The sequence below is a fragment of the Drosophila arizonae genome, chromosome X (assembly GCF_054131065.1).
Source record: "Drosophila arizonae isolate 15081-1271.41 chromosome X, UAZ_ARI_1.0, whole genome shotgun sequence".
Taxonomy (NCBI): Eukaryota; Metazoa; Arthropoda; class Insecta; order Diptera; family Drosophilidae; genus Drosophila; species Drosophila arizonae.
In genome coordinates this window covers 5629946-5642789 of record NC_142927.1, presented here as the reverse complement: position 1 = coordinate 5642789, position 12844 = coordinate 5629946, and the positions used below count along the sequence as shown (strand labels likewise).

Below are 12844 nucleotides of genomic sequence, written 5' to 3'. Positions count from 1 at the left end.
GTGTCAAATGCGGCAATGCGGCAAATGCTTAATGCTAAAGAACAGTTGCCCCCGTCTGCTGTCCAAGGCCAACAGCCTAAACAGATCACTGAGTGCCTGCCCCCAACTCCCTAGCCAGGCAGCGAAAGTGCCAGCCAGTGGCGCACACATGATGGATCACATCGCGACACAGATACAGAAAGGGAGACAGAGAGGGAGAGAGAGAGGGAGAGAGGGCGTCCGTATGAGAGAGCGAGCTGGCGCATAGTGCGCAGTAAATTTTCTTATTTATTTCTTTTAGCCTGACAAAAAGAAAAGTGGAAGTGCATTGAAAAGCGAGTTCGCTTCTTTCTCATTTCTTACATACATATTTTTCTTGTCTTGTGTGTATTCTGTGACAAGGATCAGCAGTTAGGATCATTGTGCATAAGATTTAAGTCTCGATTTCGATGCAGTTTTTCCCAAAAGAAAAAAGGGAATTGTGACACACACACACACACACACACACACGAGCACAAAAAGCAGACAAGTTGAATGGGCTGAGCGAGAGAGAGAGAGAGAAGGAGAGGGAGAGTGAGTTAGCACCCACACGGGTGTAAGAGCAACCCCTACAGTCGTCGCAACCCCTATTGATTGAGCGAGAGCGAGAGAGCGAGATAGGGCAAGTTAAGGGCAGGCCGAGAGAGCAGGCATGATCACTTGTGCTCGCTGGCTCTGACTGTGTGTGTGCCTGCCCTCGGGCAGGTAGCCTCAGAGATCAGTTCATGTTCGCGCAGTCGTCGCGCAGTCGGCAGCGCTGCCGCCGGCAGCTACTTAAGGGCGAGCGCGCAGGACGAGGTTTATCATTGCGGAATTTGATTCCACACAGTCAACAACTCAGCTCAACTCCAGCATTCAGTTCAGGATAAACATGACGACCGTCTGCAGCAGCTATTCGCACTTCCAGCTGAGCACTGGCAACATTATGCTGCAGCAATTGCAACAGCAGCAACAACAGTTGCAGCAACAGCTACAGCAGCAGCACCAACAACAACAACAGCAGCAACATCAGCTGATTGCTCCCAAGCCACAGCCGCTGGGCAACAGCCAATTGCAGAATATGCAACAGCAAACAACACTCGGCCCGATGCTCTCCAAGAAGAAGTATCAAACGTTTACCCATCTGCCATACGGCGCAGGAGCTGGTGGCGAGCAGCAAATGCCATCGGTGGCACGTCGCAATGCCAGGGAGCGCAACCGTGTCAAGCAGGTGAACAACGGATTCGTCAATTTGCGCCAGCATTTGCCACAGACCGTCATCAATACGCTGTCGAACGGGGGACGCGGCGCCAGCAAGAAACTCTCCAAAGTGGATACGCTGCGCATTGCCGTCGAATATATCCGGGGCCTGCAGGACATGCTCGACGATGGACAGCCGCGGCGTCAGCTCTTCAGCAGCAGCAGCCTCACCGACGACATCAGCAACGACGGCAGCTACGACAGTCTCGACAGCAGCAGCTCGCCGGGACCGCAAAGCATGCAGTACGCCGGACACTCGTATCACTCGAGCAGCTCGCCCACGCACTCGTATAGCGATGCCTCCGATCTATCGGCCAGCTATGTGAAGCAGGAGCTGCCCGATCAGGACCAACAGCAGCAGCAGCAACAGCAACAGCAACAACAGCAACAGTTGCAGCATCAATTCAAATTCGAATCGTTCGACAGCTTCAGCGATGAGCAGCCCGATGATGAGGAGCTGCTCGACTATATCTCCTCGTGGCAGGAACAGTGAGTGAGACATAGAAGCGAACAAGATCCAGTCAAGCCAAAAACATCATCAGGATGCTGTACAAAGTGTAAAAAAACAAAAACAAAAATAACTGTTGCCTTAGTGAAAACCAATGGAAAACAAAAACCAACCAAGTCCCAGATTCTAGAAGTTTCTTAGTCATAAGCCCCACCTTTTTTTTTTTGGAAGACAATGATTTAAAAATTCTAGGCTAAATACTTTTTTTCATAATCTAAGTTTTTGTTATAAGCATGGAAGACACTAAACTAGCCAATAAGTATTATTATTATTATATTATTATTATTATTATTGAAATGCAATAATAACTAAGAATTAAAACAAACTCAACAAACAAACTTAAACATTTTCTTATTGAAAAAACAATTTCTTAAATATTTCAGCAAATGTTCTTTTTAAAGAATGAAAAAAAAGGTGAGAGAGAGAGGGAAAAAGAGAGTGGGTGCACATATATCAATTACAAAAAAATGCTAAAAAAAAAAAAAATTTAATTTAATTAAAAAAAAAAAAAAAAAAAAAAACTATATTAAAATATAACAAATTTCGCAAGTAAAATTTTAAGTGTATTAAGGCAAGCATGGTAAGACTTCAGGAACAAAGTTAGAAGAATAGAGTGGTAAGAGCTAAGAGCTGGAAAGGTATTGAACCAGAGATCTACAGATGCAGAGAGAGAAAGAGAGAGAGAGAGGCCAGAAAAATGTTTTAAATTAAATATGTACGATCAATCTTTAAATAATATGATCTATTTTCATATAGATTGTAAGGGCTATTGACAATATACCGCATGTACAACAAGTCTAATATATAAAACTAAATTTTGACTATTCAACGAGTTCTTTAGTTAAGGGTAAATCTTTTAAAGAGGTTACTCAAAAGATTTAAGAACACTCAAGCATGCATAAATTGCTCATTGAATATATGAATAGCTCAACTATCTTATCCACATTATGATTTATGGAAGTTCTGCACATTCAAGTGGCTTAGATGAAAAAATAAACTTCCATAAATAGATCTGAAGAGCTCTAGATTCAAGGAGCTAGATTCTAGCTAGCTGTAATGCGTATCTTCACAAGCAACAGTTGACAATTATATGGAAGAAATTTCTTAGAGAGTAAAGATTACATCTAAAAGTAGAAGCGAGCCAAATACGAATTAAATAATCTCAATTAAGTTTAGAAAATCTAGAAAAAAAAACCTAAATATTTACTGCAAAAATGGAATAACATTTTCTTCTTCCTTCATTCTTTTATGCATATAGAGAATATTTTATAGGTAACTCTAAGTTAATTCCGTTAAGGATCCCTTTGGGACTCCGCCCTACATGGTCAATTGCTCATGATATATTTTTCAGCAAAAATTCGCTATACAAATTATCGACATGTGCTTTATGGATAATGAGTCATCAGGACTTTGAGCACTTCCTGGCTGGCAATGAGCTTGCCTAGGGCGACCATGACAACCCACTCATGACGCGCGCTAATCAAATGCTCGACCGGAAGTAACAGCAAATATATTTGTTGATATATAATACATATATACACGGTCTGTCTTAGCTGTTGTTGTTGTTGTATGTGTTTTTAACGAGTTTTAACAATTTTTGGTCTTTGGCATTGTTAATGGCGCATAAATTGCTCGACTGGGCCGCCAGCGGAAATAGGCAGTCACGCCTGAGAGACTGAAGCAGGACCAAACGCAACAGCGACGAAGCTAGGAGCTGCTAGGCAGGCACTCACGTGTCTGGCGCACCCCAGAAAGGAAAAAGCTGGACGTAATCACATGGCATAAAATGCACTTCCGGGGTAAGAACTTGCGCCGCGCCTCACCTCGACTACCCCTAAATTATTGACGCGTTGCCAGGCCAGCAGATGAAATTGAGTAAAGGAAGAGCTTGCATGCTCCTAGGCGTGTGCCAAGACGCAGGACATTCCAAATATTGAGAAATAATTATTTTAAATGCCCAGGTGGTGGGCCGTGTCTGCTTTTGGGAATGCGATCTAGGGAAATGCAAATTGCGACACGCCCACAAAATATTGTTTATGCAAATGTGTCCATAGCGGACACGTGCAGGAATCAAAGGAAGTGCTGCTGGCTGAGAGGAGCGTCCGTAGGGTGTTGCTCCGCATATCTGACCCGCCCAGCCAGCGGGCCGAGAGGACAGGAAACCGAAAGAAACGCCGAGCCAACTGAAATAAATTTTTTTTTTTTTCAGCTAGAATTTGCCTCAAAAGACGCTGCACAACAAAGGACGGAAGGAAGGAAGGAAGCTGCTGCCGAAAAGGGAGGCAGTGCCAAATGGTAGGTAGTTAGAGAATGCGCGAGCGGTACATACGTACGTACGGTAGCTATAAGCAAGGCAAAGGCAAAGCAATGCAAAAATGAAAAAAAAAGAAAAGGACAATGCGAAATATGATTGTATGTCAGCTTAAGATGCGACCAGGAAACGAGCGAGGGCGATGGCTGAAATCCGTGCATTGTTAAGCGCATATCGAGAGGAAGCTTAGACCTGCGCTCCGCTCGGCTCGGCGCGGCTCGGCTCAGTGTCCGGCATGGACAAGGACTTGCTGCTAGGTGTCAAAATACGAGACTAAGCCAATGTCCCTTAATAGGACTCCGGCTGAGCTGACGTGCGCGCTGTTCAACGTTTCAGTTTTTATGCAATTTTAGCTAAGATTTCAGATTTCAGCTTAGCCAATGCTCAAATAACTGAACATGGACGGACGACAGACAGCAATTGCAATAAATTCATTTGAGCTGGTCCTTTTCTACTTCAATGTTTTCTCTCTCTTCTTCATTATTTTGCTTCTTTTTTTTTTTTTTTTTTTTTTTAGCCAGGAAGTAACTTCTTTTGTGCGCCACTTTAGATCGAGACATGTCCGCCGTTTCGAACGTCGCAGGAAGTGCGCATTTGTTTTGCATCCAGAGAGGCAGACACACGAGTCCTTGGCTCCCATATACACACACACACACACACACACACATGTATATCTATAGACATTGTCCTGCGCGGTCCTGAAGTGCTTGTCGTTTATTTATTTTTATAATGCGCCTGTGTTTTTCTACATACATTCATATCATCCATATACATACGTATCTGTCTGTCTGGGCATGCATATTTCTAGCAATGTTGGAAATTTGAGTCTCATGTTATTTTATCGTGTCGCAATTCAAAGGAAAACTGGGCGCAGCCCCGTCGTTGCTCCTTAAGGACACTTGTCCTGCCCGCTTGTACTAGTGCAGTCGATTTCCATGAGTTATGTGTGTTATGTGACTTTATGACGGGCAACGCATCGCTGGACAAGATTTATGAGCCATGTGTCAAAATACGAGAGCGCTTGTTGCGCCTCCACGCGCTGTGACTCCTTTTTTTTCCCATTTCCATTTCTAGCCCGAGCAGTTCGAGCTCGAGAGTCCAGCATAGATTTTAGCCATCGATCAATGGCCACTCGAACTTATTCTTGTCAGATTTCGCACTTAGCGCAGGCGTCAAGTGGTAGTCGGACAGTTGTCCACTTTCCTAGTAGCTCGTTAATAAGGCGACGCCGAGTGCTACCAGACAAATCCCAGGCGAGAGCTATAGCCTGGGCCAATCCAATTGAGTTGTTGCCACGATCAGCTCTAGACGGGGCGATCATTTTGTCAAGACTACCAAGAAAACTCATTAATGGACAAACAACACACTAAAGTATTTAGATATTTGGGGAATATATACATATATATGTATATATGGGCAGATCAGTTGAACTAATTGAGATCAAAAATATTTAATTTCAAGTTGAGATCAGTTTTACTGGAAAACCGTTGAGTAGAGTAATCGAAGTAGTTAAGGAAATTAAGACGAGATTAGTTGAAGATAAAGGCAATAGCTGCCAATTGAGATCAGCTTAGAGAGTATCAATTCATAATATAATGAAAATGAAACAAGATCAGTCCTTCAAAATAATCTAATCTACAGATTCTAGGCTTATAATTTGCCTACAGCTGACTCAATTTGATCAGATCATGTATCGAACAGTTGGGCGAGCGTAAAAATCCAACCAAAATAATAACCAAAGAAACATATATTTATGCATATATTCAAACTGAGATTCATGATAAATGCAATGCTAAACGATCTTCTACAACCACAAAGCCTTCATTGCACGATCAGCTGACTAGATCGCTGAATTCTGCTTTTTTAAACATCATCTCGAAGAAGATATCAAGCAGAGCTGACCAGATCGATCCCCACATCTTCTCGACGAATATATTGAACAGAGCTGACATTTCATCTTCTGCCTACTTCAGTTGATCTGTATCTATTCAGACTTTACTTTGATCCGCTAATCTGCAGCGCTGATCATTTGCTAATCATCTTGGGTGAGTTCAACTTCTTCAAGATTAAACTAAAACTTCTAACGAAATCGCAAAAATATCTGGTGCAAGCGATTGTTGAAACAGCATGACACGATCGTTGGGCTCGATCATTAGAGTCGCTATCGCAAACGGCACAGCAAGAGCCATCCCCGAGCCGTAGTACTATCTTTGCCAGCAGCAGCAGCAGCTAAAAGGTAATCTATGATATTGCATTTCACTTTGGTATCCCATTTTTTTTTCTGCTATTTTATTGAGACTCAACACACGCTACATTTAGCACAGTGTGAACTGTCGGTAGTTAAATGACTTTACAGTGCGTACAACCCTTCACAAAAGGCAGTCAGAGCAGAGAATGATAGATAGTGAGTGAGAGGGCGAGGGAGAGTGAGAAAGAGAGACTAGATGCGGGCTCTACTTTGACTTGATTGTTGACATGATGAAAACTAACCGCAGTTAGACTACAAAAGCGCCCAAGCACAATGCCAGGATCAATCAATGTGTAAACGTGAAACGCAGTTGCATTCAGCACACTCACACACACACACACGTGTTCAACTCCTGGCCATGCAGGTTCTCATCATGGCAGGACTCCACAAAAAAAAACATAACACAGGCAATCAATGTCAGCTAGTTTTTATTTTTTATTTTTTTTTTTCGAGCAGAAGCAAAAGCCATATCGAGCCATATCCATCCCGGGCTAGACAATGGGGCCAAAGGCAAAAAAAAAAAAAGAAACGTAAAATCGAAAAGCAAAATCCCATTGAAAACAATTTCACTGGAATATCCTGAACGAGCATTGTCTATGCGCGCTCTCATCGCTTCAATCGCATGAAAAGTGATTTCTATTTTCCTTTCGATTTTTATATTCCTTTTTTGATCACGACATTCTCGTTCTCATTTACGAAATTGTTCATTGATGCGTGCCTCTGGCCCTGGCTCTGGCTCGGGCTCTCGACAACCCCCGCAACTCCAAGCGAGCTCCCATTGTGCTCAAGGAATTTCGTTTCATCCATCAAAAGGTCAACTTCGGAGGTTAAACTTAAAGGGCTGCGCAACTTGATCGCTGAGCTCAGCGAATTGCGCAGCATTTGCAACAGTTCGAGGCGACGAAGTGTCTTAGGGTTTCCCATTTTCACAAAATTCTGCTAGACGGCGGGGCGGCTCTCTATGTCTGGTCATTAGCATTACGAATAGCATTCCCTCTACATAAAGGACATTCGTCACGACATTGAAGCGTGTCTAAATGCATAGCTGTCGCTGTCATTTTGTTACTACCTGTTTCGCCTATGCTAGCCGTGCAATCCTCGGGGTTTCCCTGTCGCTACATTTTTGCAAGTGAATTTTCAGCATTGGCAAGTGGAACCGGAACCAGTCAGAAATTAACCAAAAATCCCGAACGGCGCACACATGTGTTTCGCTATTCACACAAGGCGCGACAATGTCACGGGCCACGGCTCAGATCAGCTAGCGCACTCGGTCCTCCAAACAAAGCGGAAAACAAATATTACAATAGATCGCCTTAGGCATGAATCCTTGCACACAGATCATGAGCCAGAACTAAATAAATTTAGTGCATTTTTTACAATATTTTTGGCTTAAAGCATGACAGCTTTTTTAAAGATACATTTCAAAAATTATTTAAACTTTTTACGTAATCCACATGCTTGAGTTAATTTAGATCAAGCAGTAGCTTCCAGATACAAAAGTATCTCAACATGATGCCAAAGTTAAATTTAGCTGACTTAAGTATTTGTTCAACTAAATGATACGAATGTATCTCAAAAAATGTATATTGTGGCTGACAAGGCTCATTTGGTATATATAGATACAACTACAGCTAACAGATATAAATGTATCTTCAAACGTGCTTAGATACAAAGCTTAGGTACGACAATAGCGTACAGATACAAATCATCTCATCGCACTAGCAGATACAAATGCTACTGAATAAGTCGGAGTATTTTGAATAATGCAGTTCAATGCTATAGATACAAATGTATCTCATACATGTATCTATATCTTATTCAAAGCCTTCATAGAGACAGACATACAACAAATATTTACCATACTACAATATAAAACATTGATTTCTATCTAAAGATACAAATGTATCTCATATTCTCTTCTTTGTTAGCTGGTAGCTTCTATTCTTATTTCAATCATTACACATATTAGAAATACCTATGCAATGGAGTTGACTGAAATTTCAATATTTCTGAAATTTCTTAAACGTAATGAATGTATACCTCTAAATGTATCTCATAGATACAAATGCTATGGATTGACATCTTATTTATATGTATGTGACTGAGATGTATGATAAATATTGAAAGGCAGCAATGAATCATATGTGATCTAAAGCAAAGTTTATGATTCAAGATATAGATATCTATAAGATACAACGACTATTTTATATATACATACCTGAATTTAAGATGCTACCAAAAGTATCTAATGATCTGGATTTGTATGCCAAGCCTTGCTTATCTAAAGATACAAAAACTATCTCACAGATATGCATAGATACAAATGTATCTGATGGCAGTGAAACTACATAGATCCATGCATATCCCTCACGGCTTGCACGTGTGAAATGCTTGAAGGCGGCAAAAAAAAATAAATAAAAAAAATTGATTGTAAAACTCGTGCAGAGCTGCGTTGACGCCCACTCGATGCATTTTTGCTCTTTCAGCTTCTTCTGTTTTTATGTGGCCACAAGTGGGCGTGGCAAGCAGGGCAAAAGTAGTTGTCGGCGAGCTGAATAGACGGCGAATCCTCTATGCGAATGCAGCCGAAAGATTTTTGTTGTTTATTTTTTCTCCCTTTAGTATAGCATAGTATACATACATATATATGACATTCTATTCATATGACTTTTAATGCTGTCAACGCGCAGACCGCCGACTGATGCTCTCTTTGCTGTCGCATGTGGGCCGTTGCATGCAGCACAATGCCCAGGACAATGATGACAATTTCACATCTTAATGCACATGAATGCGCGTTAAAAATTTGCCGCCCTCTTTGACCAAGCCGAGTCACCGAGCAACAGCGGCGGCTACTTTTGCTTTTCCTTTCATATATTTATATAGAGCGATTTTTGTTGTTGCTGAAGATTTTTGGCAAAGCGTATTTTGCTTTTTTGATAAATCGATTATCGCATCGTAGGAGGCAGTCACAAAAACAATGCGATGCGCAAAATAGAAAAGGGAACCCCGAATCGATTCACAATGCAATCAGAATGGCCATCGACAACTTCTCAACCTCAGCCTGAACCACAGCCGCAGCCGCAGTCTCAGTCTTAACCTCAACCTTAACCTCATTATCGAGCTGATCATCATCATGGAGTTCAGTCTTTGTGGTCGCTGAATGCAGATCCATCGATCGATGTCTCGTTGCCGCCGTTTTGTGGTTGACATTTTCTTCTTTCTATTTTTATTTAATTTTTTTTTTTTTTTTTTTAGTTTCTCAGTGTGGGTTACGGTCGGTGACTTTGCTTTGATGCCCGGCATGGGGCATAGGTCTATAGTGCTATATATGTATATATGTGTGGCCGACCCCAGCCCAATTTTGACTACGACGCGGGCTAATGCCGTTGTCTCGCTTTGTTTTGCTTTCGCTTTTCTCATTGTCTACATTTTTGGCCCGATTGCTCGATGCGATTTTTAACTAAATCTTTCTGTTTCTGTTTTTTTGTCATGCTCTGATTTTTGGCCATAGAACTCGCCGATATTCCCATGGCCCAAAAACAAACCGCTTAGACTGGTCAAGCGTTGAGAGTTCTAATGCTTAATGAACGCAACATTGATGAAAATCTTTGGCTATAGTAAAGGTATTAATCTAAGAGTGGCTTAATCTATGTGGAGTCTGAGAGTTTTCGAAGCAAACTGCAAATTTTTATAAAGCAGATGTGGTATGAATGAGAGAAGATCGAAATATTCTGCGGATATATTAATGTATCAAATTGTTTTCATTTTTATTCTACTTCGTAATGGAAGCTATAGATATAAGGAAACTCCATCAGATCTTCAAAGTTATATATAAATTTTGGTTTTCTATTAGGTGTAGATTGTAGCTAATGCATTTTCATATGTTTATCATCAATTGACATTTTTCAAAGAAATCCTGACACTCTTAAGATACATTGGTGTTATTAGACAGCTTAGAAATTGTAGATAGAGCTGCGATAAATCTCTATCGCATATTTATAATTCCACTGCTCATTTTTTGCCAATCGCAGCCCTAGAATACGTACGTGAAGTCCCTGAGATACATTTAAATCTTTCGCTTAATATTATTACAATAGTAATTCACGGATACCAGAGACTCTGATGAAATTATAAATTGTGCATGATTCAAGATTCATTTGTATCTTTAGAGTTTACTAGGACTACATATACTTTAGACATTATCTCATAATTGTTCTAGACTCCTCTCAACATGAGCTATTTTGATATCTTGTATATTTTGTATCTTCTTTTCTGTATATCTCTGGAACATGTGGAATCGCTGTTCTGACACTTTGAATAAACCTTTAAATAATCAAAATTTGTATCTCGTTTGTTGCTCCGCACGTGCAATCCAGGAGATACATTTGTATCTTTGGCTCAATATAATTTGCAATAGATCGAACTAATTCACGGATGCTAGAATCTCTGATAAAATTATATCTAGCCCAATCTCTAACTCGATAACTAATCAAAAATGAATTTAGGCAGTGCCAAGCCTTAGAAAATGCTATCAAAACTGCCCGCTGAAAGTCCAGGCTAAAAGATTCATTTGTATCTTTAGAGCTTACTTCATAATTATTCAAAACTTCTCTCAGCATGAGATATACATATTGGCATCTTCTTTTCCTGCATATCTCTGGAACATGTAGAATCGCTGTTCTGACACTTTGAACAAACCTTTAACTAATCAAAATTTGTATCTCGTTTGCCGCTCAGCACGTGCAATCCAACAGATACATTTGTATCTTCAACATATATCGTCTCTGTGTCTTTATCATATGTAAACACTTTTCTCTTGACACCCGAGAGACAAACCTTTAACTAATCAAAAGCCGGAATCACAATCCCCACAGCACGTGCATGTCCCTGCAGATACATTTGTATCTTTTACCGAATGCGGGCCAATCTTATCTCTGTGAATGTTGTCCACGCTGGTTTTTCGCCAAAAGGCCGCAGCCCTGACCTTTGGCTAGGTGCAGCTACAGATACCGAGTATCAATTTCATTTGGTAACTGCAATTAAGTACAAACAGCGTGCAACCTCGACCCGGTGTGTCGCTGCAGATCTCAAACTGAACGCTGAAGCCCGGCCGACCCTGTCCGCCTCGCTCAGCGGGCCCTCAATTTATGTTTTTCTAGGGAAATCAACTCACGCCCGTCGTTTACCTTTTGCGCTTCATCTCCTCTCTCTCTCTCTCTCCCTCTCTCTCTCCGATTGCAATTCGGCGCCCGATTTCCGATCAGGACGCACGCTTCAGCGTTTAGCGTCGCTTTGCATAGGAGCCACAGAGCAGGCAACCAGAGGCCGGGCAGGATGTGTGTGCGAGAGCAATTAATGTAGGCCAAAAACGCCGGCGCATCAAAGTGTCTCTATTGCGCGGCCAAGGCGTGAACAATTATGGCCTAAACACTTGCCTCAAACACGGGCAACACCCCCAACTAGACGCAAACAGAGAGGGACAGAGACAAAGAGAGAGTGAGAGAGGGAGAGAGAGAGAATGCGTTGCATTGAATAGTTTTCATTCTGAATCATTTTGCTTCCGCCAATTTAATGAAATTCAGTGCAAGCACAGCAGGATGTCCTTTTAATTGAGGCAGCAGCAGCAGCAACACATCTTTTTCTGTTCGAACAAGTGCCAAGCGGTTTCATTGACCATACCGAAAACGCCCACAAAAAAAAGTAGGTGCGTCCTAACATCAAAGGAAACGAGCAAAAAAAAAAAAAAAAAAAACACTTTGCATAGAAAATTCTCAAAAATTATTAATTTATTTATATATGGTATATTATGTGGGTATTTGAATGAAAGAAAAAAAAAAAGAAAACATTTTAATAGAGAGTATAATATTATATAGAATATAACCAAGCAAAAGCAATGTTTCCAATGTAAACACATTGATTAAACTATGATTTATGATAGTTTTTCAATATGTTTATGAAGTGAAAATATTTTATTCTGAAAGTAAAGACTTGTCGGTAGCCTTGCTGTATAGTGTTTTTATCCTTGGGATATGAAAACTAGTGGCGTGGCAAATCGGATAAATAGTATATATGATAAAGCAGAAACGCTTTTATTTAAGCTCCTAAGACTTGAAATTTAGAATATTTATACTCATATGTATAGTTTGTCATTATAAAAGGTATTTATTTCTATGCCTACTATAGGTATAACAAGTCGCCTGAAATTACATCCCTTACAGTTTAAGATGTAGAACACTAAGATGTTGTACTTTTATATCCATATAGGCTCATTTATATTCATATACAGTCGAGTCTCGATAATTTGTACACGGCAAAAACAAAAATAGCGATAAATCAAAAAAATCCTATACCCTTGTCGTTTCGAATAATCTGGACTCGACTCTATTATATATCCACGTCCATTATGGGAATGGCAATTCAGACCTCACTAAACAATTTTACGAGAAATTCTATTAAATACCGAGCAATATTAGTAAAAAGACTTGAAATTTGAATTTACTTTTAAAAAGTTTCATAGCAG

General features: G+C 40.7%; 1 protein-coding gene across 1 annotated transcript; it reads left to right on the top strand.

Annotated features, from left to right (window-relative positions):
- Positions 1–789: 789 nt before the first annotated feature.
- Positions 790–2103, top strand: l(1)sc (lethal of scute). Its single transcript, XM_018014526.2, has one exon. It carries the CDS (start codon positions 890–892, stop codon positions 1748–1750), a length of 861 nt encoding a protein of 286 aa, XP_017870015.1. The 5' UTR covers positions 790–889; the 3' UTR covers positions 1751–2103.
- Positions 2104–12844: the final 10741 nt, after the last annotated feature.